Consider the following 24,514-nt stretch of genomic DNA (forward strand, 5'->3'; position numbering starts at 1 on the left):
GGGCAGCGGGCCCGAGCATAAGGTGGGGCAGGGGGTGAAGGCGGCAGGTGGGGACCAGGTGGGGGCTGTGGGGGGACCACGACTCCTGCCCCCACAGCACCAGGCACGGGCCCCCAGCCCCGTTTCCTTTTCCGCCTGCGTCTCTCCCGGGCGGGCGTCGCGTTTTCCGGCTGCCGCCCGAGAACAATGCAAGGCTGGGCCTCTGCGGCCGCCCCGGCCTCCGCCGGCGCCACGCTCCTGGCCCCCTCCCCGCTGCTCCCCACCCTCCCGTGGCGGGAACCCCCCCGGTGTTGTTCTCCGCTCAGCCGTGGCGGTGGCGGTGGTCGCATCCCCCCGCCCCTGTCCCCGCACAGCATCCCCCATCCCCCTGCCAGCCCGCTGCCCCATGACGTCATGAGCCACCTCCTCACAGCCCGCGGTGAGGTCACCTCGCCTGCCCCACGGTGCTGGGGACACGGTGCGGCCCCACTTCCCCGGCTCCCGCTGGGGTCTGACCCCCGCAGTGCCTGTGGGTCACCCACGGGGTGTTCCCTCAGGTCCAAGTACCTAAAGGGTCGCAGCAGGGAGCAGACACCAAATCGACCCACCCACCCCAAAATCCCCTGTTGAGCCCCCTAAAGGGCGTGTGGCCCAACCCAGCGTCCTGGAGAAGGGGTGTGTCCGGGAGTGGGGTGCACAATGTCAGAGGTGGCACAGGGTAGAGGGCTGGGGCTGCCCCGGGACTGCGGCTGGATCCAGAACAAGGGTCCAGGGCAGGAATGAAGCAATTTGGAGGTGCCCTGGGCTGGGACTGGGTTACACAGGATCCAGAATAGAAATGGAACCAGTGCCACCCCTCCAGGATAAACAGGACAAGGGCTGGGAGCAGGAACAGGGCAGTGCTCTGGGCTGAAAAAGGGACAGGGAGTGCACCGAGGGCGGGCACTGGGGTCAGGATCAGGGGATGCCCGGGATCAGGAGCAGAGCAAGGGCAGGGCTGATGCCCAGCAGCAGATGAGGTGCCCGGGTCCGGAACCGGGCTGTCCGGGGGCCGTTTGCAGGTGCGGGTGCGGGTCGGGGGCGGCGCCGGTGCGGGTATGGAGCGGTGCCGGTGCCCGTGCGAATTCGTGTGCGGGTCCGGGTCCGTGTGCGGGGCGGGGGCGTTCCCGGTGCGTGTCCCGGTGCGGGGCGGTGCCGGCGCCGGTGCGGGTTCGGGTGCGGCTGCGAGTGCGGGGCGGTGCCGGTGCCGGTGCGGGGCGGCCGCGGCAGCGCTGCCGGTGGCGGGGCGGGGGCGGTGCGGCCCCTCCTCCGCCGGGGCCGGGCCTGCGCCGCTTCCTGCGGAGCCGCCGGGTGCTGGGAGCAGCCGGCAGCCCCCGGCTCCGCCGCCCCGGGCCCCGCTGCCCCCGCCCCGCCACCCGGCCCTCCCCCCCCCCTTCCCCGCCGCCGCTCCCCCGGCGGGCCCGGGGGCGCCGCCGCCGCCCCACGCTGGCGCAAAGGCCCGGGCCCGGGCCCGCCTCGCCGCTGAGGATGTCCCGGAAGGCGCCGCGGGCAGAGGTGTGCGCCGACTGCAGCGCCCCAGGTAAGGGCCCCCCCGCATCGGCACCGGTGCGGCCCCGCCAGCCCCCCCGCGCCTCCGGCTCCCCCCGGAGCCTGCCATGCGCGCCCCCCCGCGCCACCGAGAGCCCCCTCTGAGCCCCACGGCACCCCCGGTGCGTCCCCCGCACCCCCGTCAGCCCCGCTGTACCCCGAGGTGTTTGCCCCCGGACGGCTCCCCATGACCCCTTCTGCATCTCCTTCTGCGTCCCACATCGAGACCCCTTTGCAGCTCCCTGAGTGCCCCCAGGATCGCCCTGGTGATTCCTTTCTGCACCCCACTCTGCACACCCAAGGGAGCCCCACTGAGTCCCCCGCCTGCCCCCAGGAACCCTCTGATGTGCCCCCAGTGAAACGCTTTGATGAAACTCATGACCCCCTTGCTGCACCCCCTTTTCGCCTCCTGGAATACCCTCATACGCTCGAGACACAGCCCCGATACCCCCGCACGCCCTCCTCCGTGCCGCTCCAGCGCACCCCGGGTGCCCCCACGCCCCCCTGCACCACCCACGGCTTTCTCACCCCAGCGCGGGGGCTGCTGGCACAGCCTGGGGACGCGCCGGTCGGTGCCAGCAGCGCTGGTGACCCTGTAAATGACAGGATGATGGGGGACACCGTCCTGCAGCCCACAGCCAGCACCCACCCCAGCCGGATCCGGGCTTGGCGGTGCCGGTCGGGCGAGCCGGGCGGCCGCCGCGCTGCAAGCCAGAGCCGAGCCTGGGCAAGACCATTCCCATCCCCGGCAGTGCCGGTGCCCACAGCCCCCACGCTGGGGACGCGCCCGTGGGCGTCGCGGAGGGTTTGGCCCCCCAAACCCTGCCCACGGTAGGGCCGGACCCCAAACCTGCCCGTAGCCGGTGCAGGTGGCCCCACGGCAATGAATGAACGGGTCTCGGAGCCGGCCCCGGAAAGCTGCCCGCGGGCCAAGGCTGTGCCGAAATTATTCCGGCCACGTGCCAATGGCCGGATCCTGCCAGGAGAGCTGTCGGCACGCGTGGGCGAAAGGCTGCCCTGCCTCCAGGCATCCCCCGTGCCGGCGGGCAAGCGGGGGGCCAGGGGTTCCCGGGGCGGTGCCGGGGCTCCCTGCTGCGGCCAGGGGAAATGGAAAACAGTTTCTTCCAATCTCTTATCGCCTGGCAGCCATGGGAGGAAATGAGTTATAAAGTCCAGAGGCCGTTTCCTAGCGCGCTGGGAGCACCCGCTGTCGCTGCCGGGGATGCGCTGCCTGGCCCTGCATGGGGAGGTGCCCGTGGGGTTCTCCGGTCCCTCTGCCCGGCCTCCCTCGGCCCCACGCAGGGATGCCGGCAGGCCCCAGCCCCTCCATCACCGGTGCGGGGCCGAGTGCTGGGGGTCCCGGTGTCACCCCACATCCCGATGCACGGATCGAGGTGCTGCGAGCTCCCTTGGAGTCCAGGATCCTCCCAGGGTTTGGAGTGTCCCTGTGCAAGCACACCACGATCTGCTGCAGTGCCCGCCCGCATCCCACCACATCCCAGCGGACCTAGGGCGGGAGGGGCTGTTGCCCCAGGGATACTCTGGATCCACCCGCCTGGGGGGCCCCGGGCCGGCTCCCCCCGCACGGAGCGTCCTGTTCCCGGCGGTGGCCGTGGGCAGCGGGTGCGAAGGCACAGATGCCGCCGCACCGGCTGCCAAGGCGCTGCCATCTGCGTGCGCGGGGCTGCCAGGCTGGGGGGGCCACCGCTCCCCCCGGCCACCCCACCCCGGCCCCGGGGCACTGCAGCACGGCAGGATGCCGTGCCCCCCAACACGGGGTCCTCAGGGCTTTTGGGGGGTGCGTGGGGAGGGGTCCGGGACCCTGCAGGGAGGAAGGAAGTGGGGGAGGCTTGGCTGCCCGCCTGCCTTCCTCCCTCTGTGAGGTCGTGGGGCCACTGTCCCCCCTCAGGGACATCAGTGTGGCCACCTCCCCAGGCCCTGTGTCCGCGGACTTGGGGCTGCCCCCGCCGTGGGACAGTGTGGTGTTTGTGTCGGACCTACAGAAACAAGGGGAGGGGGTGGGGCTGGGCAGAGGGTGGCAGGACTCCCCCGTCGTGCCCGGCAGAGGGGACACCTGGGAGCCATTCAGCATCGTCACCCCGTGCCTGGCTGCGTTTCCCGGGAGGGGGGGAGGTGGCTGCGACCCAGCGGGGGTCCTCAAATCCTGTCCTCATGCTGCTGTGAACAGCTGCAGCTCAACGGCCACACCACGGGGCCGGACCCCCTCGTCCCCAGGACCCATTTTTGGGGTGCAGGAGTGGGGAGCTGCCGCCTGGCCGGGAGCGGTGCCCCCGCGGGTGCTGGGGCTGGTGCCAGCGCGGGGCCAGCGCGGCTGCTCAAACGATCCTTTGTTCCCGGCGGGGACACAAAGGGCTCCAGTCCGGCTGGCCGGGGCCAGCGGCGGGGCTGGAGGGGCACGGCAGCGTGGGGGGCCGTGGCACCTGCCCCAGAGCTGGCGTGTCCTGTGGGCTGGCTGCGCTGGGGTGCTGAGGCTGCAGAGCTGCTGACCACTCTACATAGGAGCGCACGGACTGGGGGTGCCCACCCATTGCAGGGCACACTGCCCCCATCCGGGACCCCCCAAACACCCAGCCGGGGGCTCTGGGGGGGAGTGACCTCGCAGTGAGCCGGAGTGCCCCTGATCCGAGTGTGCTGGCATCATCCCTGCCACCAGCTGTCCTCCTGATGGTGGGGGGCCAAACCCTGCCCCCCTTTTGGCTGGTGGTTGCTATGGGAAACCCGTGGGTTTCCCCTGCTGATGGGCTGAGCCCCTCTCCATCTCTCGGGAAATGGTTGCTGTGGCAACGCATCCCCCCTGCTGGATGGATGCATGAGGAGGGGACAGCATGGGGAGGGGACACCCGCTGACACCCCCATGCCACCCCCAGACCCTGGCTGGGCGTCGATCAACCGCGGGGTGCTCATCTGTGACGAGTGCTGCAGCGTGCACCGCAGCCTGGGCCGCCACATCTCCATCGTCAAGCACCTGCGCCACAGCCCCTGGCCCGCCACCCTGCTCCAGGTAGGTGCTGGGGACACTGGAATGTGGGGAGACACACGCTGGGACCCCACGTGCCCACTGGGCCCTGCCTGTCCCCTGCAGATGGTGCACACCTTGGCGAGCAACGGGGCCAACTCCATCTGGGAGCACTCGCTGCTGGATCCAGCGCAAGTGCAGAGCGGGCGCCGGAAGGCAAACCCCCAGGACAAAGTGCAGTAAGTGCCCCCTGTGCTGTGGGGAGGGGGTCAGCACTGGCTGGGAGCCCCCTCCTCACCCCAAAACCCACTGCCCACCCTCCAGCCCCACCAAGTCGGAGTTCATCCGTGCCAAGTACCAGATGCTGGCCTTCGTCCACAAGCTGCCCTGCCGGGATGATGACGGCGTCACTGCCAAGGACCTCAGCAAGGTGGGGTGGGGGCTCAGGGATCCCCCCCTGTGGCAGTGGGGACAGATTTCCCCATTACCAGCTCTTTCCTCTGCAGCAATTGCACTCGAGCGTGCGGACGGGCAACCTGGAGACCTGCCTGCGCCTGCTCTCACTGGGTGCCCAGGCCAACTTCTTCCACCCGGTGAGCTTTGGTGGGGCTCAGGGACCCCAGAGGTGGTGTGGGGCCCAGGGGGGTCCTGGAGCCTCATGCCACATGCAGGCTGCAGGGCTGAGGCTGCCCATGCCCGCAGGAGAAGGGCACCACACCACTGCATGTGGCCGCCAAGGCCGGGCAGATCCTGCAGGCAGAGCTGCTGGTGGTCTACGGTGCCGACCCTGGGGCGCCCGATGTGAACGGCCGGACCCCCATAGACTATGCCAGGTGAGGGCAGGGAAGGGGGTCACCCCTGCCTGCACCCCCAGCTAGGGTGGGCATCACCCCTGCCGGCCCTCCCACAGGCAGGCAGCCCAGCACGAGCTGGCGGAGCGGCTGGTGGAGTGCCAGTACGAGCTGACTGACCGGCTGGCCTTCTACCTCTGCGGCAGGAAGCCGGGTGAGTGAGGGGGTCCTGGGGTGAGGGGGCTACCCTGGAGGGGGCATGTGGCCCTGCTCACCACCCCTCTCTTTGTGCAGACCACAAGAATGGGCACTACATCATCCCACAGATGGCTGACAGGTGAGTGCCTGGCGCCCGTGGCCTTGCTGCCCTGTCCCATGTCCCCCCCAGCATCCCCGCTGGGCTGAGGGGGGACCCCGGTCACTGGAGCGTCCCTGGGGGGTGGGGGGGTCGGCGTGCCCGCGCGTTTAACATCCGCCTTTATCCTGTTCTTCCCTCCGCTGCCTTCTCCGGAGCGCAGGGTGCGCCCAAAGTGCATGGCACAGAGGTATTGTCCGCTCGGCTCTCGGCTCCGGGGACTCCCATGCTGCTGGCATGGGCCCCCCTGCAGCCCTGGCCGCTCGGCCCTGCCCAGCACCTGGGGGGCACTCGGGGAGGGGGGGTCCCACCCACCCCCTGCCACCTCATCCCCCTGTGCCTGCCTGCCAGCCCTGCTTGGTGAAGCCCCCGATGCCTGAGGGGGGAGGTCCTTGTCTTGGTGGGGTGCAGCTGGGGACTGTTTTGGTGTGAACAGGCTGGGAATAACCCCCACCTTTTGTTTCCCCCCTCCTCGTACCCCCCAGCCTGGACCTCTCTGAACTGGCCAAGGCAGCCAAGAAGAAGCTGCAGGCGGTGAGTGGGGGCCAGGGCAGGGCTGGGGGGTGTCCCGCCTGCTCCACTCATCTCCCTGACACTGTCCCCTGTACTGCTGCAGCTCAGCAACCGCCTCTTCGAGGAGCTGGCCATGGACGTGTACGACGAGGTGGACCGTCGGGAGAACGACGCGGGTGAGCGGGGGGTGCGGGGTGCAGCCCCCCAGGGCCGGGGCGGGCGGTGCGGCGCGGGGGAGGAGCAGCCGGCGGGGCCGCGGCTGAGCCCTGCGCTCCCCCCGATCCGGACGCGTCCGCCGGGACCGCAGGCCCCTCCTTCTTCATTCCTCCGGCCGGGAAGGTTTGCTCAGCGCGAGGGGCCGCCACTGGGTGCCAGGGCTGGGGTGCTGCCGGAGGTGGGTGCCGGGATCCCCCAGGGATGGGGGCTCAGCCTGCAGTGGTGCCCCTGGTCTGGGGGGCGGCAGGGTGGGGGCAATCCCATTTCCGTGGCGGGGCGGGTGCCAACAGACGCGTCAAACCATCTTCCCCCTGGCTGGGGGGTGCCGAGCTGGTGCCTGAAAGGGTGAAGAGCCCTTTTGGGGTCCTGTTACTGGGTTATGGGGGGACCCCAGCCCTGCTGGGTGGCTGGGGGAGGCGATTCCCGTCAGCCTGGCCAGGCTCCGCTCCCAACCCCAGCAGGCTGGCCCTGCGCCCACGCCTGCGTCCTGCCGGCTCCGGGCCCTGCAGCCTGCTTGTCCGGGGGGGTCCAGCCCCTGTGTCCCCCGGGATCTGACACCAGGTGCCTTCCTGCAGTCTGGCTGACCACGCAGAACCACAGCACGCTGGTGACAGAGCGCAGCGCCGTCCCCTTCCTCCCTGTCAACCCCGAGTACTCAGCCACGCGCAACCAGGTGAGGGCCCCTCTAGGCCACACAGCCCCCCTGTGCACTCAGACCTCTGCTCACCCCCTTTTTCCCCCTCCTGCCCTCAGGGCCGGCAAAAACTGGCCAGGTTCAACGCCAGGGAGTTTGCCACTTTGCTCATCGACATCCTCGGGGAAGCCAAGCGCCGGCAGCAAGGGAAGAGTCTGCTCAGCCCCACAGGTGAGGCACGGAGGGCAGCGAGGTGGGGCTGAGCTCTTCCCCCTGCCCTGTGCTCAGCACCCACCCTGCCCTCCCCAGACGCCCTCGACTACTCGCTGCGGAGCCAGAGTGACCTGGACGACCAGCACGACTACGACAGCGTCGCCTCTGACGAGGACACGGACCAGGAGTTGCTGCGCAACGCCTCCCGCAACAACCGCGCCAGGGTGAGCCCGGGCCCGGCCTGGACCCCCTCCCAAACCCTCACCTCTGGGATCCTAGCGCTGAGCTCCTCTCCCTGCAGAGCATGGACTCCTCCGACCTGTCAGATGGCCCCATCACGCTGCAGGAGTACCTGGAGGTGAAGAAGGCTCTGGCTGCCTCTGAGGCCAAGGTGCAGCAACTGATGAAGGTGAACAACAGCCTGAGCGATGAGCTGCGCCGGCTGCAGCGCGAGGTGGGTGTGGGGCCAGCGGGACTCCCCTCCTCAGCGTACCCTCCCCTCCTAGCTGATGCCTTCCCCCTTCTCCTGGCTGCAGATCCACAAGCTGCAGGCAGAGAACACGCAGATCCGGCAGCAGACTGGTCCTGCACATCCAACCCCGGCCCCCAGCGAGCGGCCAGAGCACGGGCACCCCCCGGGCACGGCGCCCCCACACCGCCGGGACCGCCAGGCCTTCTCCATGTACGAGCCGGGCTCGGCGCTGAAACCCTTCGGGCAGCCGGTGGAGGAGCTGGTGACCCGGCTCCAGCCCTTCAGCCCCGGCGTGAGTGTGCTGGGGTGGGTGGGAGGGTTTTGGGGTGCAGCAGTCCCCCCAGCCCCACAGGGTGCTGGATCCCATCCCCGCGGGGCCGTAACCTTTCGTGTGTCGCCAGGAGGTGGAGGACGAGGCTCTGTACTCCATGCACATCCCGGCCAGCGTGTACCGGGTAAGGGGGCCGCAGCGGGGGCGGCTCCTGCATGGGACATGGTGGCTGTCGCCTGCCCAGGATGTGGCCTTTGGGATGTCCTGTCCCCCCACCGCCCTGCACCCCCCTGGGTCAGGCCGGGGACCTCCCCAAGGGATGGCAGCTGCGGAATGTTCCTGCATGCAGGGTGGTGGTGTCCCCTGTGCTCGTCCTCCCCTGCACATCACCGGGGTCGGCTCCACACCCTTCTGCACCCCATTCAGCATGGACTTCCCCTCTTTTCCCCCTCCAGATCCGGAAAGGTCCATCTGCCTCCTCGGTGCCCTTCCCTCCATCCTCCCCGCTGCTCTCCTGCCCACCTGATGGTGCCCGACACATGGTGAAGTATCAGGGACAGGGAACAACCTTTGGGGTGGGGAGACCCCTGACCCTGTGTGGGGATGGGGCTGGGCAGGGCTTGACACAGCTCCTCGCCTCTCCAGAGCAAGCTGGACCGGCACGGCAGTGGCACTGACAGTGACTATGACAACACACAGGCCGGTGAGGTTCTGATCAGGTGAGTGGGTCTGGGGGCTGCAGAAGGGGACATGGGGACAGAGGGACATGGGGTTGATACTGACCCAGGGCGGTTGGTTGGTCCCTGCAGCATGGAGGGGAAGCGGTATGTGGAGCTGAGCAAGGATGAGGATTTCCCCCACGAGCTGGACCCGCTGGACGGGGAGCTGGACCCCGGTCTGCCCAGTACGGAGGACGTCATCCTCAAAACTGAGCAGGTCACCAAGAACATCCAGGAGCTGCTGCGGGCAGCACAAGAGTCCAAGCATGATAGGTAGGACCAGGGCACCACCTCAGGGTTCTTCTGGACACCCAGACCAGGGCTGGGGCCATGCCTTGTCACCCTCCATGGTCGGGAGCCGCTGTCCTCCGTGTTACTCACCCTTTGCCCTTGCCACCAGCTTCATGCCCTGCTCAGAGAAGATCCACTCGGCTGTGACAGAGATGGCATCACTCTTCCCGAAGGTAGGAAGAGCGGTGTGTCCCTGGGGTGGTTCTAATCCCCACCAGACACTGTCAGCCCCTTGAGCATAGGTTCTGACGCTGGTGCTGTGTTCTGCCACAGAAACCAGCACTGGAGACGGTGCGGAGCTCCCTGCGGCTGCTCAACGCCAGCGCCTACCGGCTGCAGAGCGAGTGCCGCAAGACTGTGCCCCCCGAGCCCGGCGCCACCGTGGACTACCAGCTCCTGACCCAGCAGGTCATCCAGTGTGCCTACGACATCGCCAAGGCCGCCAAGCAGCTGGTCACCATCACCACTCGTGAGAAGAAGCAGTGAGCGCCAGCCCGAGTCCCCCACATGTCCCCAGGCCCCTTCACTCTCCATGCCTCCCTTCCCTCCGGCAGCAGCCGGCACCTGGGGCGAGCATGGCTGCAAGTGGCCTTTTTGGGGAGCCGAGGTGCGGGGTTCCTCGTGCCCCCCGTGCCATCAAGGAGCTGATGCTCAGCCTGCGGGGTAGGTGCCTGCATCCCCCTGTACAGCCCCCTGCCCACCCCGCGGCACGCGCCTAACTTATCCTGTACATAGCCTCTGTAGCTGTCCGTGGCGGCGGTGGCCTTGTACCCCTCTCCCCACAAAACTCCTCTCTGGGTGGCCGGTACCCCCGAGGCCACCCACGGCATTACACTGGACTGGGCGCCCGCGGGCCCCCCCTCCCCGGGCGTCCTGAACCCCTCCCCGGGCGTCCTGCCCCGCAATGGGGCTGCACTCCCCACTGTAAGATGTGTCCTTGTACATTTGTATCAATAAAGGTGTGAGCATTGCAAGACTGATTTGATGGCTGTGGTTAGGGTTATGCCTAGGGTTAGGGTTTTCTGAACCACAAAGCCCAGAGCTCCAGGCACACTGCAGCTGCAGAGGGCATGCTAAGGAGGACACAAAAGTGCCACAAGGTGCCTGCCTCCACAGCTACTTCCTTGGAACCAGCCCTAGCCCAAAGCTGCTTTTGCTGCCTAGGGTTACACCTAGGTCATGCCCTCCTTGGCATGTTCTCTGCATCTGTATTGTGCCTGGAGTTCTGGGCTTTGTGGTATAGAAAACCCTAACCCTAGGCAGCAAAAGCATGTTGTCTTAAATAGCATGAGTTCTTACGTCATTATAGTGCAAGGATTTTGTATCGCCAGAGCTTCATAGCTCCTCAATGTTTCTCTCAAGGAGCTCCTCTGTGCACTGACTGTTCCTAGTCCTTGCAGCAGTCATCTGACTCCTCTTACTCTAGATCACACCAATCCATTCTTTTATACCACTTGTTCTTATTGGCTAAAGGTGTGGCCTGTTAAGTTCAGGCCTGCTTCTACTCTTTAGTAATTGGTCCAGCTGCAACTCATTGGGGTATAAGATTACCTTCTATACCACCTTCATTCACCCATAGTGTGGCCCCCTACAATTCCCCCTTTTTTCTTTTAACCACAGAGTTTCAGCATTTCCGGAAGTACATATTCAAATAAATTAACACCGTGACATATCTGTACATTTAATTTAGAACTAAGAGTTATACAAGTGTTCAAACAGCATGTCACAGCACAGATATATATATTTCTAAATGTTAGTCCAGTTCCACAGCTGTTCCCAGTTTACAAAGCACCCATCTCCAAGGTCTTTTACACTCATATTCAACAAATACCAATAGCTGTAATTGATATATTTTGCCAATAGGTTAGTATTCAAATCCTGTTTCCCCAAATCCATGGGATTTATGGTCAAATCCTGTTCCCCCAAATCCACAGGGTTATATGGTTTAGTCCCGAATCCACAGATCATCGCAAAACCACAGGGAACTATACTCTAGTCCCAAATCACATAGGGGTCGCCATTTGTTGTCTTAGATAGCACAAGTTCTAACATCATTATAGTACAAGGATTTCATATCTCCTCGATATTTCTCACAAGGAGCTCCTCTACACACTGCCTGTTCCTGGTCCTTGCAGCAGTCATCTAACTCCTCTTACTCCAGATCCCACCAATCCACTCTTTTATACCACTTGCTCTTACTGGCTACAGGTGTGGCCTGTTAAGTTCAGGCCTGCTTCTAATCTTTAGTAATTGGTCCAGCTGCAACTCATTGGGGTATAAGATTGCCTTCTATACACCTTCATTTACCCATACTGTATCCCCCTAAAAAGCAGCTTTGGGCTAGGGCTGATTCCAAGGAAGTAGCTGTGGAGGCAGGCGCCTTGTGGCACTTTTGTGTCCTCCTTGGCATGCCCTCTGCAGCTGCAGTGTGCCTGGAGCTCTGGGCTTTGTGGTTTAGAAAGCCCTAACCCTAGGTGTAACCCTTACCCTAGGCAGCAAAAGCAGCCTTGCCCCCGTCTCCTGCGATCATGGAGGGTCCGTGGCTGCAGGGGCTTCAACCCCTGCGGCACCAGGCAGGGCTTGGCCACGTGTCTGTCCCGTTTCACCCAGTCCCCTTGGCCCTGCTGGCGGCTCACGCCATCCCCGGCACAGCCCAGCTGTTTACCCAGCCCCGGGGCTGGGCTTTCCAGCACAGCCCCGCCATCCCTCTGCGAGCCGCCGACCATCGGGGCTGCCGGCTGAGGCTCCTGCCGCCTCCATGCTGCTCCTGGAGGGTTTGGCAGCCGCAGCCGCGGTGCTCGTGGGGCTGTGCCTCCTAGCTTGGTGCCTTTGGGCAGGGAGCCTGGAGGTGTCTGGAGACGTGGGAGAGGAGGACGAGGAGGAGGAGGGGATCCCCTTCATGGCCGAGGAGGGCTCGGGGCACTGCCGTCTGCTGTGCAAGCCCTCGGCTCTGGCCCAGCACCTGGTGCGGAGCTTGGGGCGCTCAGCGGCGCTGCGGGGGGGACGCTGGCCGTGGCCGTGCTGGCCCCGGCTCCAGATGCTGTGGCAGCTCCTGCAGCCACCTGAGCCGGAGCCGGTGGTGGCCCGTGAGCTCCTGCAGCTGTCCGACGCTGGGCTGATTGCCCTGGACTGGTTGGTGGGGCCGTGGGGGGCTGCAGGTGGCGGCGGGGGGGTCTCCAGCCCAGTGCTGCTGCTCATTCCCAACGCTGCCGGGAAGGTGACGGGGGGGCTGCTGCAGCTGGGGCTGCGGGCGCTGGAGCGGGGCTTCATCCCCGTCATCTTCAACCGCCGGGGCCACAATGGCTGTCCCCTCACCACCCCCCGGCTCCAGCCCTTCGGGGATCCCGGGGACCTGCGGGAGGCTGTGACCTACCTGCGGTGCCGGCATCCGTCTGCCTCGCTGCTGGCCGTCAGCGAGGGCTCGGGCTCGGGGCTGCTGCTCGCCTACCTGGGCGAGAGCGGCTCCTCCAGCCGCCTGGCCGCCGCCGCCTGCCTCTCCCCCATCTTCCGTGGCCGGGACTGGTTTGAGGCCAGGATGCCCTGGCTTTACGAGTGGCCGCTGCTCCTCCACCTCAAGCAGGGATTGAGCAGGTCAGTGCAGTCCCTTGGGCTTGGGGAGGTGGATGGGGATACCCCGGGAACCCCTCGGTCATCCCTGGGGGTGTGCATGGGGTGGGTGCTGCTGCCGACACCGGGAGCCCCAGTGCAGGGGCAGAGGTGCTGAGGGCAGCAAAATGTGCTGGTTAATGAACACCAGCCTGGAGCCGGCTGCCATGGGGCCAACTGGGCCACCACATGTGTCCCCAGCCTGGCTGGGGCAGTCGCAGCATCCTGGGGTTCCTGAGCTGGGACATCTGGGGCAGGGTCTAACAGTTCCTTCTGGGAGGAGTTGGTGAAGCCCCCATTTGGTTTCGGACCCTGAGGGGTGAGTGGGGCTGGCCCCTGTCCCTACACTGCCTCTTGTCCCCAGCACCTGACCCTCCCGTTGCCCTGATGGGGGGACTGTGATGCCAACCCAGGGCTGGGCTGGGGGCTGCGACTGCTGCTGTTCCTTCCCAAGGGGTCTGGGTTCCCTATTGCCCAACACAGCCAGGCTCGAGTGGACCAAGCACTGGCTGAGACAGGAGACAAACTGCCCTGGGCCAAGGCCTTGAGCAAACAGGCACTTCTTTGGGGGGTGCTGAGAGCTTGTGGGGGCAAAGGGATCCTGCAGGTGGCCAGATGGGAGCCAAAAAAAATGCAGGTAAACCCCAAAACATAGGGGCAAACAGGTGACAGGTGAAGCTGCAGCAAATCTCAGATGGGTGCAGCAAGGAACAGTGTTTACTGCAGGGACGGGGTGCTGAGGGGTGGGCAGCAGAGAATCTCCCCCCTCCCTATTTCCCGATTCCCACTGCAAATGCTGCTGTCACGGTAACGAAGCAGGAGCCCCGGCTGTCTCCCGTTGTCATGGCACCTGGGCTGTGCTGTGGAGACCTCCAGGATCCCTGGCAAGGGCTGGGATGGGCCTCCTAAGCCACTCTGGGGTTGGGCCAGTCGAGGTCACCCCTATTCCTCTGCATGCAGGGCCAGGAGGGGCCTGTCGAGCAGCCCATGGGCACACAAGCTGGTGGCAACCCTATGGCAACATGCCTGTAGCCCCCAGCTCCAAGGGGCATCCCTATGACCCTCCTCCTCCCACGGCAGCATGTCCCAGCTGCTGCCAACATTCTCTGTGGCCCCCATCCCAGCATCCCAGCAGTGTCCCCATTGCCTCCAGCCCCTGGCAGCACCCCTGCACCTCCAAGCCCACGGCGGCCGCCCCATCCCCGCAGGTACGCGGGGGCCCTGGCCGAGGTGGTGGACATGGACAGGCTCCTGGGCAGCCGCTCTCTGCAGGAGCTGGAGGAAACCCTCTTCTGCCGGACTCGGAGCCGTCCCACCAGCTGGGAGAGCTACTGGGAGCGCAACGAGCCCCTGCGCGACGCGGACGAGGCGGCGGTGCCGGTGCTGTGCCTCTGCAGCGCCGATGACCCGGTGCGCGGCCCCCCGGGCCAGAGCCTGCCCAGGGAGCTCTTCCGCAGCAGCCCCTACTTCTTCCTGCTGCTGACCCCGCACGGGGGGCACTGCGGCTTCCCCCGGCGGGGGCCGGGGCGCTGCTGGGCCCACGAGGCCGTGCTGGAATATTTCAGGGCCATGGCTGAGTTCCTGCGGACAGAGGAGAGGAGGAAGGGGCTGCCGCGGCCCCGCAGGTGGGGGGGTCCCCCGGTTGAGACCCCCGTGTTCACCTGGCAGAGGTCCTACACGCGGTAGCCCCCCTGGGGCAGGGTCTCACAAAGGCAGGCAGACACTCCGTGTACTAAAATTACTTTATTACAGTTGATTTTTTTTTTTTAACATTTCCTTTGCTATGATACAAAGGATACTTACAAACAAAATATTACATATGACCTTATTTTTTTTCTCTTCTCTTATTTTCTGACAACTTGGTAACAGCTTTAAATGCACAATCTATACAATTAATACAGGTTATATATGAGCTATAATGTATGTTGAACCAGAAGAATACCAGAATACTGACAATATACTGTACATTAAGCCTTACCAGTTAGTGCTCGTGGCATTTTCTACAAGAAGGAAAACGCACACCTGTAGATTCACTCATACCAGCTGGTGCTACCAGACACGGAAGCAAGAAGGAGTTTAATTCCCCTGGATAAATCCTTCATGGCCCATCACCGTGGTGCTGAGCCTGGAAACCTCAGACCAGTGTTCATAGTAAAACAGCAGATATGTGTGTGTTTTTTTCTATTTAATGCTCTGTGGCACAGCACGGCGCCGGCCGGGCTTGGCCATACCTGGATGATGCCCCAGAGCAAACGGCCACGCCGCTGGGGCCGGGCGCTGGGTGAGCTCTTGCTGGGGAGCTGGACCTCCTTGGGGAGGGGGAGAGGAGGAAGAGGAGGAGGAGGAGAGGAAAAGCAGCAACAGCTTTGCTGTCATCAGCAGGCAGCTCTTGGGTTTGTGCACATGAACAGGCGGTCCCCGAGGGGGAAGAGCAAGCCCAAGGCATGGCGCTCCCGGCACGGCTCCGAGCCCGGACGCACACGGAGCTCGTGCCCAGCAAACCCTCCACGGGGTTGGGCAGCAGCTGCCCTGTGGTCACCTCCTCACCAGGAAAGGTTTGCTTTTGTTTTGCAGCCAAAGCCAGAGGTGTGTGGCTACAGGTGTGCACTTCCCCTCCTCCTGCCGGGGTCTACATCGCACTGATAAGGTTACATTTTTGTTTTTTATTTAATTTTTTTTCCTTTTTAAAGCAACCAGCAAGTGAAGCATTTTTTAGTTGACTGGCAAAAAGACCTGGCATTTGCACAAAAGCTGCAAATGGAAAAGAGCCATCCCCTCCTCCCACCCGCTGCATCCCAGCCCAGAAAAATCCCAAACTGTTGGCGGAAGAAAGAAAAAAAAAAACCACAACAAGGGGTGGAGGAGAGGAAGGGGAGGGGGAACAGGTTGGAAAATACCAGGTTTGAGTTAACATTTCCTTGACTTCACACAATTCTTGTGCAAAAAGAAACATTTCCGCACCCCCCCCCCCCCCCGCCCCCCAAACAAACAAAAAACCCAAACCCAGAAACATGCTGGAAATAATGAAAACAAATGGAAAGTAATATATAAAATTAAAAATATAAATAGGATGTCTGGCTGACTGGTAGAAGAATAGGTCATTTAGGTTACAAAAAGGAATATACATTCAAGAGGCTCTGAACCCAGTGGGGTAACTGATGTTAAACTTGTGTTAATAGTTAGGCTAGAATTCTCAAGTTTGTCTTTAAAATCTTCACAACACAAGCAAGCTATTTTTAAAAAATATACACTATACACACCTCACACAGCTTCTCCTATCCGTATTACACACGTTACGCTACCCTCCCATCCACTACACCGAGAGGGGGTCCCACGGCCGAGGGGTGTCCCCCCCATCCTGTCCCGACCCCCCGGCCCCGCGGTGGCGGTGGGGCAGCGATGGCTGCGGGGCCGGGCAGGTCGCTTGGCCCCTCCACGTCATACCACAACCTTCGCAAAGCATTTACAAGTCACCAAAGGGCTGTAGCCTTTTATGTTATACACACTTCACTTTGCAACGTTAATTATTTACATCAGGGCTGCCCCCCCCCCCCCAATCTTTTAGCTGTTTCTAGGCAGGTAAAAAAAATGTTCCTGTTCCAAGCAAAGCAGGGGGAAGAGCTGCAGGGGATTAGGAGGGAAGAAAAGCTGAAGAAAGGAAGCGGGTGGTTTGCTTGCCAAAAGCCAAACCCGTACACGCACGTCTGCCTCTCCTTCTCTGATCCTTGAATCCTTACAAGCTCCCATTCCCTACAACCTCCAGGACAACCAGACCCGGAGACCACGGCCTCACCGGTGCTCAGACTCCTCTGCTCACAGCTTCCCAGGATGCTCAGCACAGCTACTGACTCACAGGCTTGCCTCTGCCACAGGACATGGAGCACAGATCCTGACCATTCCTAGGAGCCCACCCCTCGCTCAGCAGCAGGTCTTGCAGGGCAAGCCAGCTGAGGTGGGGCAGGGACACTGGGACCCCCACAAGCCACCACACTGCACCCCCAAACTCGCCCTTGGCAGCTGCCACCCGGCACAGTTGGGCTCTGCCGGAGCTGTGCAGAGGCAGCGTCCGCCGACTTCAGCTTGTCAACAACCCTGCGCTGATTTCTGCACTCTGCTGAGCTCAGAGTTGCCATAGAAATGTGTGATCCTGGCACTAAAAGCAGGCAACGACCTCAAATCAAAGTCTTTTTTTGTTTTGTTGTTTTTCTTTTTTTTTTTTCCTCCAGTAGATTTAGATGAACTCGGGCTTAAGACAAAAAGAGTTGGAAGGGGAAAAACAGATCATTTCTAGAGATTGAAAAACATAGTCCCAAGCCGGTATTACACTGCAGCAAAGAACCTGAACTTGGTTCCCACTGAGTTCAGCTCCAGAGCAAGCTCGAAGCCACCGCTCTGTCCCTCGCACTGCCCTCCGTGCGGTACAGGACGCCCAAGGGAAGGAGATTCCGCACAGCCATCAGGGAAAACCCAGCCGGAGGCTGGAAGCCAAAAGCCCCAGGCCAGTGGCTGTTGACCTCCCCAGCTTGCAATATTTAAGCACAAATTCCTTACAGCATCACTGGACAAGTCTCGGGGATTAGGTGCATGCTGAACTACGACTGGCAATTACAGTAGCTTTTTGCTAGCTGGCACATACTGTATCTATAAATTTTAGTACAAAAACTTAAAAAATACAGAAACTAGGTCAATTTGTTAACTACATATTTACAGATAATTACAATTCTTTTCACTGACAATAATTAAACTAATTGTCAGTGAAAATTCAAACTGTGCATGTTCTGAGGTACCCGTACTCAAGGGTGGGGAGCGGGGCAGGGGGCCGGAGGGGCAAGGTGGGGAGAAGTTTCCCCCCAGGGTTTGTTCACATCCGTGGGGGCAAGGCTTGGCCCTCCTGGTTCCTGGTCTCACTGTGTGTACTCAGAGAAAGCAAGGAGAGCGGAAGCTGGTATTGGGGTCTTATTTTCCCTAGGACATGGCTTAAGGGTGTTCTGAGGATGCCAGGCAGGTGCAGAGCCAATGGTCATGAACCAAACTGCCTTCTCCCCGCCAGGGAGCCTTCAGGTGAAGTGCAAGTATTGAGACCCACAGCTCAGTGATTAAGGTGCTTGTTTGCTGGCAAATCCGATTTACTAAGTCCCTCCCTAGCTGACAAAGGGCTCTCCTTCCCCTGGAGGAGGGGGCAGGGATGCAGCAGGCAGCATCACAGCCCCAGTTGGCTGAACTTCATTGTGCAACAGGAACCTGGGTTATCTGCTGCCACTGCTCCCTGGTGGGGTGATGTTTACTAAAACCACTAGATCTATCAGGTTTTCTTCTTTTCTGGCTTAAACAGCAAGCCCCAACCCTCCAAGCGCCTGACATACAGTCATCAAAAGACTTAGGCTCAATCGATTTGTAAAAGTGCAAACTCAGACAACCACAGCAGAGGGACCAGCATCCCTGCCTGGGTATCCACTGCTCCCCTGTCCTTGGCATGGGGTTCTGGGCTTACTGTGGGCCAGCACTGGGGTGGGAACATCCTACAGGCAGGAGCACAGGTAAAGACAACACTACTCCTTGGGAAAAGGTAAGAATGACCCAACCAAACCTGAGTCTCTCTTATAACAACTTGCAAGAGACCTTCCAAAAGGGACAGGGGGAATATTGCCTCCGAATTCTCTGGTAGCACAAAGAGAGCCCAGGGTTGGCATTCTGCTGAACTGGCGGGGTGTCCTTGGGGAAAATGCGTGACCTGATACATGCAAGAACCGCTTATCCCCTGAACTGTCAAATGCCTCCCTAAGATGAGGTCTGTAGAGGACAAAGGAGAAGGTCAGAAGGGTCTTCACAGCTTGAGGAGCTGGTGGTGTTCAGCATGGCACTCACCCCTCTACTATGAGAAAGACCAGGGCAAGATTTACTAGAACTGCAGAGCAAGCACCCAGGAGAGGAACGAGGCTGTCCACTGCTGGCTGGACTTGAGTGACGAAACACACAGGGCCTAAGCAGAATAAAGAATGGACCACGAGCATCTCTGTGTGTATATATGGATGCATAGACCTAAGTCTCTAAGTACACACACGTGTACTTAAAATCTTCCAATTTAGCTTTTCTTTTGCCCCTCCACACAACCTAAGAACCTCCAGGTATCAGACACACGCCAAGGCAGTCAATGTTCAGAGCTAGCGGCGGCTCCACCTCAGGAATGCCAAAAGCCAGTGCTGGTGCAGCGAGCCAAGACCGTGCCGGGCTTGTGATCTTTTGTGGTGAGACGCAGCTGGGGACTCTGAGCTCAGCCTGCTGAGCACTTCACCGGCCCACTCGCCGCCTCCCCAGCAGATCCCTACATTGCCTCCACTGCTTGCCTATCGCTAAACCATCTTGTTTTCTTCTCTGCTGCCTTGTGACTTTCTGGTACCCTCAGGAAGCTCCCTTCTCTCCTTCAAAGCACACCCGCAGCAGCTACCTACCCTCTCATGCCCCAGAAAAAGCAAGCTGCAATTACCAGGGCTGCACTTCAGCGAGGGTTCAGCCCTAGCACAGCCTGTGCCACGTCTGCGCCCTCGCCCCGAGAGCCCTGCTGAGGGGTTGCTTTTGCTCACAAACAGGAGCGCTAAAGAACAGCAGAACTGAAGTGCCCTGACAGAAATGCACAGCATGAGGTGTGTGTGCACCTATACCCACACACACGTACATACAGAGTATATAAATATATACAAATGAGATACCATATATATATCCAGAGAGATGTGCGTATTCAACAGAGTAATGGTAGACAGTGGTACGATAGGATTTATTGCCTCTCAAGAAATGGCACGTAAGCAGGGTCGAGGGGCTGGGAGCCTGGAGGCGAGGGGTCCTGGGGGTTTAAAAAATAGCACAGCCCCAGGACTGCCCTGGCTGCACCCCTGTGCAGGTCACAGCGAGTGTGCAGTGCCCGTTCGTCCGGCGCAGGAGGGCTGGGTGGGACGCAGAGCGATGCCAGCCTGGCCCCAAGCCAGGCAAGTAATGGCTGCAGGGAATTTTTCTGTGGAAAGTTTGGTATCACACCATGTATTTAGTTGTTCAACCTCTTTGAAGTTCACAGGCTTGGAGGGAATGCAGGTGAAACAGAGCTGTGGCCTCCATTTCAGTGCTGCATCCAAGGAAGAAAGCATGTAATGTTCAACATGGAAGGGAGAGGTGGCTGCTGGCTCCCTGGGACCATGGAAAATAAGGAAAATGTGGTCCCTTTCACTGATTTTAAACAAAATCAAAGGAAATTTGAATCAGAAAGAGGTAAAAATGCTGGCTACTCTGGTTTTTTTCCATCTCTGGGCTAAGCTACACCAGAACTTCAGGTTTTTGCAGAGGGGTGAGAAAAATAACCACAGAAAAGAGATTTCAGGGGTCAAGCTGGTGATTTAAAAACACCGCAATAAAGTTTGCAAGTTGTCCACACAGAAGAGTTCCCCAGTGTTAAATATGAACGTAAGAGATGCAAGAGAACATCTTTGCTGAGGTACTGGAGTAGTTTCCACAATTTATAGATCACAGTAATTTTAAAACCAAGTTAGGGCATGACTGCAATGAGCACAACACGGAGCAATTTGCCTTACTTTTAAAAACGCTTTACTTTTAAAAATAAGAGTTTGCAAACTGATTCAGAGAGCGTTTGCATCTCTCGAGTGCACAGTTGTTCATCTATCTCAGAAATAAACCTGAGATGCATTAAAATTCTCAACACCAAGGGCCTCCTCAAATACCTCCAAGGCACAGCCTGACCCTGAGTTCCTCTGGCTACAGCTGTGTAATGAGGTGCTTCCTCTCAAGATCAGGCAGTTTTGGGACAGCATGTCTTCCCCCACGTACACACAGGGACACACACATTTAGACCAGTTGATCTGAATCAGTTTTTGCAAACTATTTTAATTAAAATATTAACTTGTTGGAATAGTCCAGGTCTGCACATGATATACATGTAAAAATGGTTACTACACAATTCTTTTTGAATACAAAAAAGCCAATATGGGATAGCCATCATTTGGATTCAGCATTCAGTCATGCTTGACATTACACAAATAGATGTGTTGAGAGAATTCTGTTGAAGTAGCTCAATTTAAGCCAGAGACTTTGACCAAATTCAAACCATAACAGAAGCAGAAGAATGAACCCACTGAACTTGCAGGTATAGCCTGTCCCACTGTAGCTGCTGCTGTTTGGGATAGAGGAGCTGAACTCAAAATGCTGTGTTAGCACCATGCTCTGGGCACATCCTCCACAACCACATGGTGAACCCCAGTACAATTTTGGCCTTTCATTCTGGTTTTGTCTCTCCTTCCAAACCTAGGAAAACACAGGTACCTTTCCTAAACGAGTTTCGCTTCATTTCAACAACACTGCAATGCAAAAGAGTGACCCCAAAACATCCAATTCCACATAAAAACATAGCAGAGGAAAGGACAGGACAATTCACAGTCACCACTTGCCCCCAGGAGCATCCAGAGGCACCTCCAAGGGACCCCCACCTCCTCCTGGGCTTCTGTCAACTGTTAGTACAACAAAACTCCTTACAAAGGGGCTGCTCAAACATGTTATGGTGGAGTTTCCATCTTCAGTTAGAGTGATACGCTACATCCCAATGCTAGAAATCCCAGCTGGATTCACCAGACACTGGCAGAGAGTTGAGGACTGGGAGTGGATGTTAATTTAGCTAACGAAAGAATGCTGCCCTGGCGAGTACTGAACAGCAGCGAGACACTATTTACTATATAAATATGTCACGTGGACAAACACATTCGGAAAACCTCGCTTTTGAGCCCTATAAACATATTAAAGGCAAATCCTAGAGTTAGCAGCTAGTGTTTTCTTCAAGATGATTAGTGTGCAAGGAAAAACATTTACAAAGAACCCTGGCTGGTCAGTCCCCAAGACGGAAAGCTTTGCCTCAAACCAAACTTCATCTACCTGCTCTTCCCACAGTCCTGGCTGACCGAGACCGGCCTGGCACTGGCACGAGAGCATGGGGGCATCTCTGGTTCCCAGCACTAAGGGATGACACAACGCCAACAAAGTCATTCAGTTATAAGACTCCCTGACCTTTTATCACTGTATGGATTTCACAACCTCCTTTGTTTCCTTTCAGTAGTACAGCAGCTCCAATGAGCCCTCTGGAAGTAGTGCCTTCTCACATGGTGTGATACGCTGCCGAAATATCACAGCATCTCTAGGGACTGTAAAAGTTGTGAAGTATTGCAGCAATGAAAATAATAAAAAAGGAGCCTCACATGCAACAAGATCTACAGTGGTGATGTGGGTTAGTCATCAGCTGGGAAAGAGTTATTGGCTCAGCTCCTTCTGGTACACCATGGCAACTAAACATTTCAACAGTTGGCTACACGCTACATGTAAACAGGAAATTGCAACAAGCCAAAAAGGTAATAAATTGGTGGATGTAGTGTAATAATGAAAAACCCGATCAATGGCATTTTGTGACTATGGCATCCTTCAAAACACCTCTGGCATTTGAGACTGATTGGCTGAAAGTCTAAACATTTCTGAATGGAGCAAAAAGGACTACGCTGGGCTCCAAGAATTATTCTGATGCTTAGCTAAAATGAGATGTCACAGTATTAGCTGTACAAGTGCATTACTTACGCTCCTCTGCCCAACCTCATCTGAGCTACCAGCAGCACAGTCAGGGAGTGCCAAAGCAGATAGACCATTTCAAACATTCCTATCCTGTTCCCCCAGACAGGTTTACCTACAGAGTTCTCAGGAAGCTGACCAGTGCCTTCTGACAGAATGTCACTTCTTACACGACATGGAGCACGCACTTGGGTAGAAGGGCCCTGTTGAGCCCTGGTGTCTCTTGGCCTCTCTTCTCACCTTCTTCCTCACCTACAACTCTTTGAAAATGCCTCTTGGCAGAGGCAATACCCTAGAAATTTATCCAATTTAATGACAAATAAAAATGGAACAGAAGATCCAGCTGTTCCTCCCCTGGATGTTCGTTTAAAGGCAGCTTGCCTGGTTTATGCAGGGTGGCAGATCGAAATTCATGGACATGGGAAGAGGTCTCCATTCTCCCTCAGACTTCCTACATGGATGGCATGATGAGGGCAGTCTGAGGCCCTTCTGTCCTGTCAGTGTGATGACCACCAGCCAACTCTTCTGACTAATTGCATATATTTCTCAGATGCCCTCCCAAGACCCCTCCAAAATGTAAAAAAAAAAAAACAAAAAAAACCCCAAAACAAAAAAACCAACAACAAAACAAAAAACCAAAAACCACCCCCCCAAAACCCTGCAGCCAAATACTATGACATCCCAGTTAGTAAACACAAAACGTAATGCTTTACAAAATGAATACAATATTCCATGTGCACCCAGCTTCCACACGTCAGCACCGCACTGAGGAGGCTGCTGGGCTGGTGTCTGTAGGCAGTTTCTGTTGGCAGACAGCTCCAGTGGAATTGCCACCCTCAGTTATTGTTTAAGTTATGTATAAGACATGTGTGAACCATTGGATATTTGTGAAGTAACACTTGTGCTCCTGCTCATGCCCTGCTCCGTCCGTCCCCCAGAAGCTGTCCGCCTCAGAGCCTGGGGGCTGTTGCGGACCCCTATAGCACTACTTCGAGGTACCCCCTGCATGGGCCCCGAGGGGTGACCCCATGGCTGAGGTCCACCTTGCATTGGATGGCCCCAAGCTTGCGGTGGGCCACCCATGGGATGACCCCAGTGAGGTCCTGCACCCCCAGTAGGATTGTGGGACCAGCCAGAAGCTCCCGGGTAGCTGTGGCTGAACGCCTCGGGGGAGAGATTAGAAAGAACCATATTACTAAAACCTAGCCTCATGCTTTCTGAGTCAAAGGCTTCGATCTCGCGAGCTTGACGCTCCAGCAGGCTTCGTATCCGCTCGGTGCGCTCGTTCTGCAACGCCAGCATCTCCTCCTCAATCTAGGAAGGAAAAAAAGAGACAGTCTGTAGCAGCAGGACTGGCACAGCCTCTGGAGGACCTGTAACAGCTACTGAGGGACTTTTTCCTGCATTTGTGCAGGAAACTGGCTCTAGATCAGATGTCTGTGGACACGCAGTCTGTTCTGAATACAAAAGGGTGAATTTTTTAAGGGTTAAGTCTCAAAGACCCATACAGCCCAAAGCATGGTGAATGCCAGTTGGAGGGTGTTGGTCCCTCTTCCCTGGTGAACACATGACATTTGAGGGATGCGAATCTGAAGTTTACACTGATACCAACAGTTTAACATAGATTAATCTTCTGAGATACAGCAAAGTCTACAGCTTCCATAGATGCCTACTGGGAAAGCACCTTCAGGTACAGCCTGCCAACCCAGCTTATGGTGACCTTCACTGTCTGTAGCTGGATCTAATGATGATTATGATGATGACTGCTGTTTTCTCTAAGACTTAATGCACAAGCCCACATTCAGCTTCCTCTCTAATGTTCACGGGCCAGATTTTCTTAGCTCATGTATTTATCACCTCCTATCTACCACCCCTTTCCTAATTTGGTTTTCTCGTATTTCACTGCCCTGATACTTTTTCCAGGGTGTGTGGCTGAAGGACATAGGCAGTGCTGTTTGAGTTGTGTGGCAGATTATTAGCTAGATGATATGCAAGCTGGCAACTCCAATTTCTACCCCATAAAACTGTTCCAAATTGGTTTCCAAGACTACTTTGGTAGGGGCACTGGGATCAGCACTAGAAGTACTGAAAACACAGGACTATGGCCTCCTGACACCCATCAGAGAGGGATGAAAGCCTTTCTTATTGAAATCTTTGCAGTCAGGTGGAGAACCAAAACCCATTATCTTCTTGCCAGCACTGAAAAAGCTTCTTTTGGCCTCTGTGAAAAAGACCAAATGGGGAAAAAGCAGGAGCCAAGACTTTCAGCACAGCTCACTGGCAT

General features: G+C 58.7%; 3 protein-coding genes across 7 annotated transcripts in view; 2 read left to right on the forward strand and 1 right to left on the reverse strand.

Moving 5' to 3' along the window:
- Positions 1 to 989: 989 nt before the first annotated feature.
- Positions 990 to 9,974, forward strand: GIT1 (GIT ArfGAP 1). 5 transcript variants are annotated; one of them, XM_084219269.1, is made up of 22 exons: positions 990 to 1,040; positions 4,455 to 4,588; positions 4,670 to 4,782; positions 4,868 to 4,973; positions 5,050 to 5,136; positions 5,246 to 5,376; positions 5,454 to 5,548; positions 5,629 to 5,671; positions 5,853 to 5,879; positions 6,175 to 6,223; positions 6,306 to 6,378; positions 6,994 to 7,091; positions 7,172 to 7,283; positions 7,362 to 7,489; positions 7,567 to 7,719; positions 7,802 to 8,029; positions 8,139 to 8,192; positions 8,464 to 8,550; positions 8,654 to 8,727; positions 8,818 to 9,000; positions 9,128 to 9,191; positions 9,292 to 9,974. In XM_084219269.1, the coding sequence occupies exons 3-22, from the start codon at positions 4,670 to 4,672 to the stop codon at positions 9,502 to 9,504; spliced, it is 2,118 nt and encodes a 705-aa protein (XP_084075395.1). In that variant the 5' UTR covers positions 990 to 1,040; positions 4,455 to 4,588; the 3' UTR covers positions 9,505 to 9,974. The 5 variants fall into 5 exon arrangements, with proteins under 5 accessions (XP_084075395.1, XP_084075391.1, XP_084075393.1 ...); XM_084219265.1 differs by lacking the exon at positions 990 to 1,040 and adding an exon at positions 1,381 to 1,558; XM_084219267.1 differs by lacking the exons at positions 990 to 1,040; positions 8,139 to 8,192 and adding an exon at positions 1,381 to 1,558.
- Positions 9,975 to 11,776: 1,802 nt separating this feature from the next.
- Positions 11,777 to 14,341, forward strand: ABHD15 (abhydrolase domain containing 15; the record flags this gene model as incomplete). Its single annotated transcript, XM_084219384.1, has 2 exons — positions 11,777 to 12,609; positions 13,833 to 14,341. 2 exons carry the CDS (start codon positions 11,777 to 11,779, stop codon positions 14,308 to 14,310), a joined length of 1,311 nt encoding a protein of 436 aa, XP_084075510.1. The 3' UTR covers positions 14,311 to 14,341.
- Positions 14,342 to 15,605: 1,264 nt separating this feature from the next.
- The window catches only part of TAOK1 (TAO kinase 1), a 66,916-nt gene continuing 58,007 nt past the window's right edge, over positions 15,606 to 24,514 (reverse strand). Inside the window, exon 20 of the mRNA XM_084219383.1 lies at positions 15,606 to 23,544. Within this exon, the coding sequence (XP_084075509.1) occupies positions 23,083 to 23,544 (462 nt within the window). The 3' untranslated portion in view covers positions 15,606 to 23,082. The remainder of the gene's footprint in view (positions 23,545 to 24,514) is intronic.

The sequence above is a fragment of the Fringilla coelebs genome, assembly GCF_963513975.1.
Source record: "Fringilla coelebs genome assembly, chromosome: 20".
Lineage (NCBI taxonomy): Eukaryota > Metazoa > Chordata > Aves > Passeriformes > Fringillidae > Fringilla > Fringilla coelebs.

Excerpts from the sequence above, each read along its gene's own strand:
- GIT1 (XM_084219265.1), top strand. The coding sequence starts at position 1,507 with ATGTCCCGGAAGGCGCCGCGGGCAGAGGTGTGCGCCGACTGCAGCGCC. Across the intron at positions 7,720-7,801 it reads TGCGCCGGCTGCAGCGCGAG|ATCCACAAGCTGCAGGCAGA; the intron begins GTGGGTGTGGGG and ends TCCTGGCTGCAG. Across the intron at positions 8,551-8,653 it reads CTGATGGTGCCCGACACATG|AGCAAGCTGGACCGGCACGG; the intron begins GTGAAGTATCAG and ends TCGCCTCTCCAG.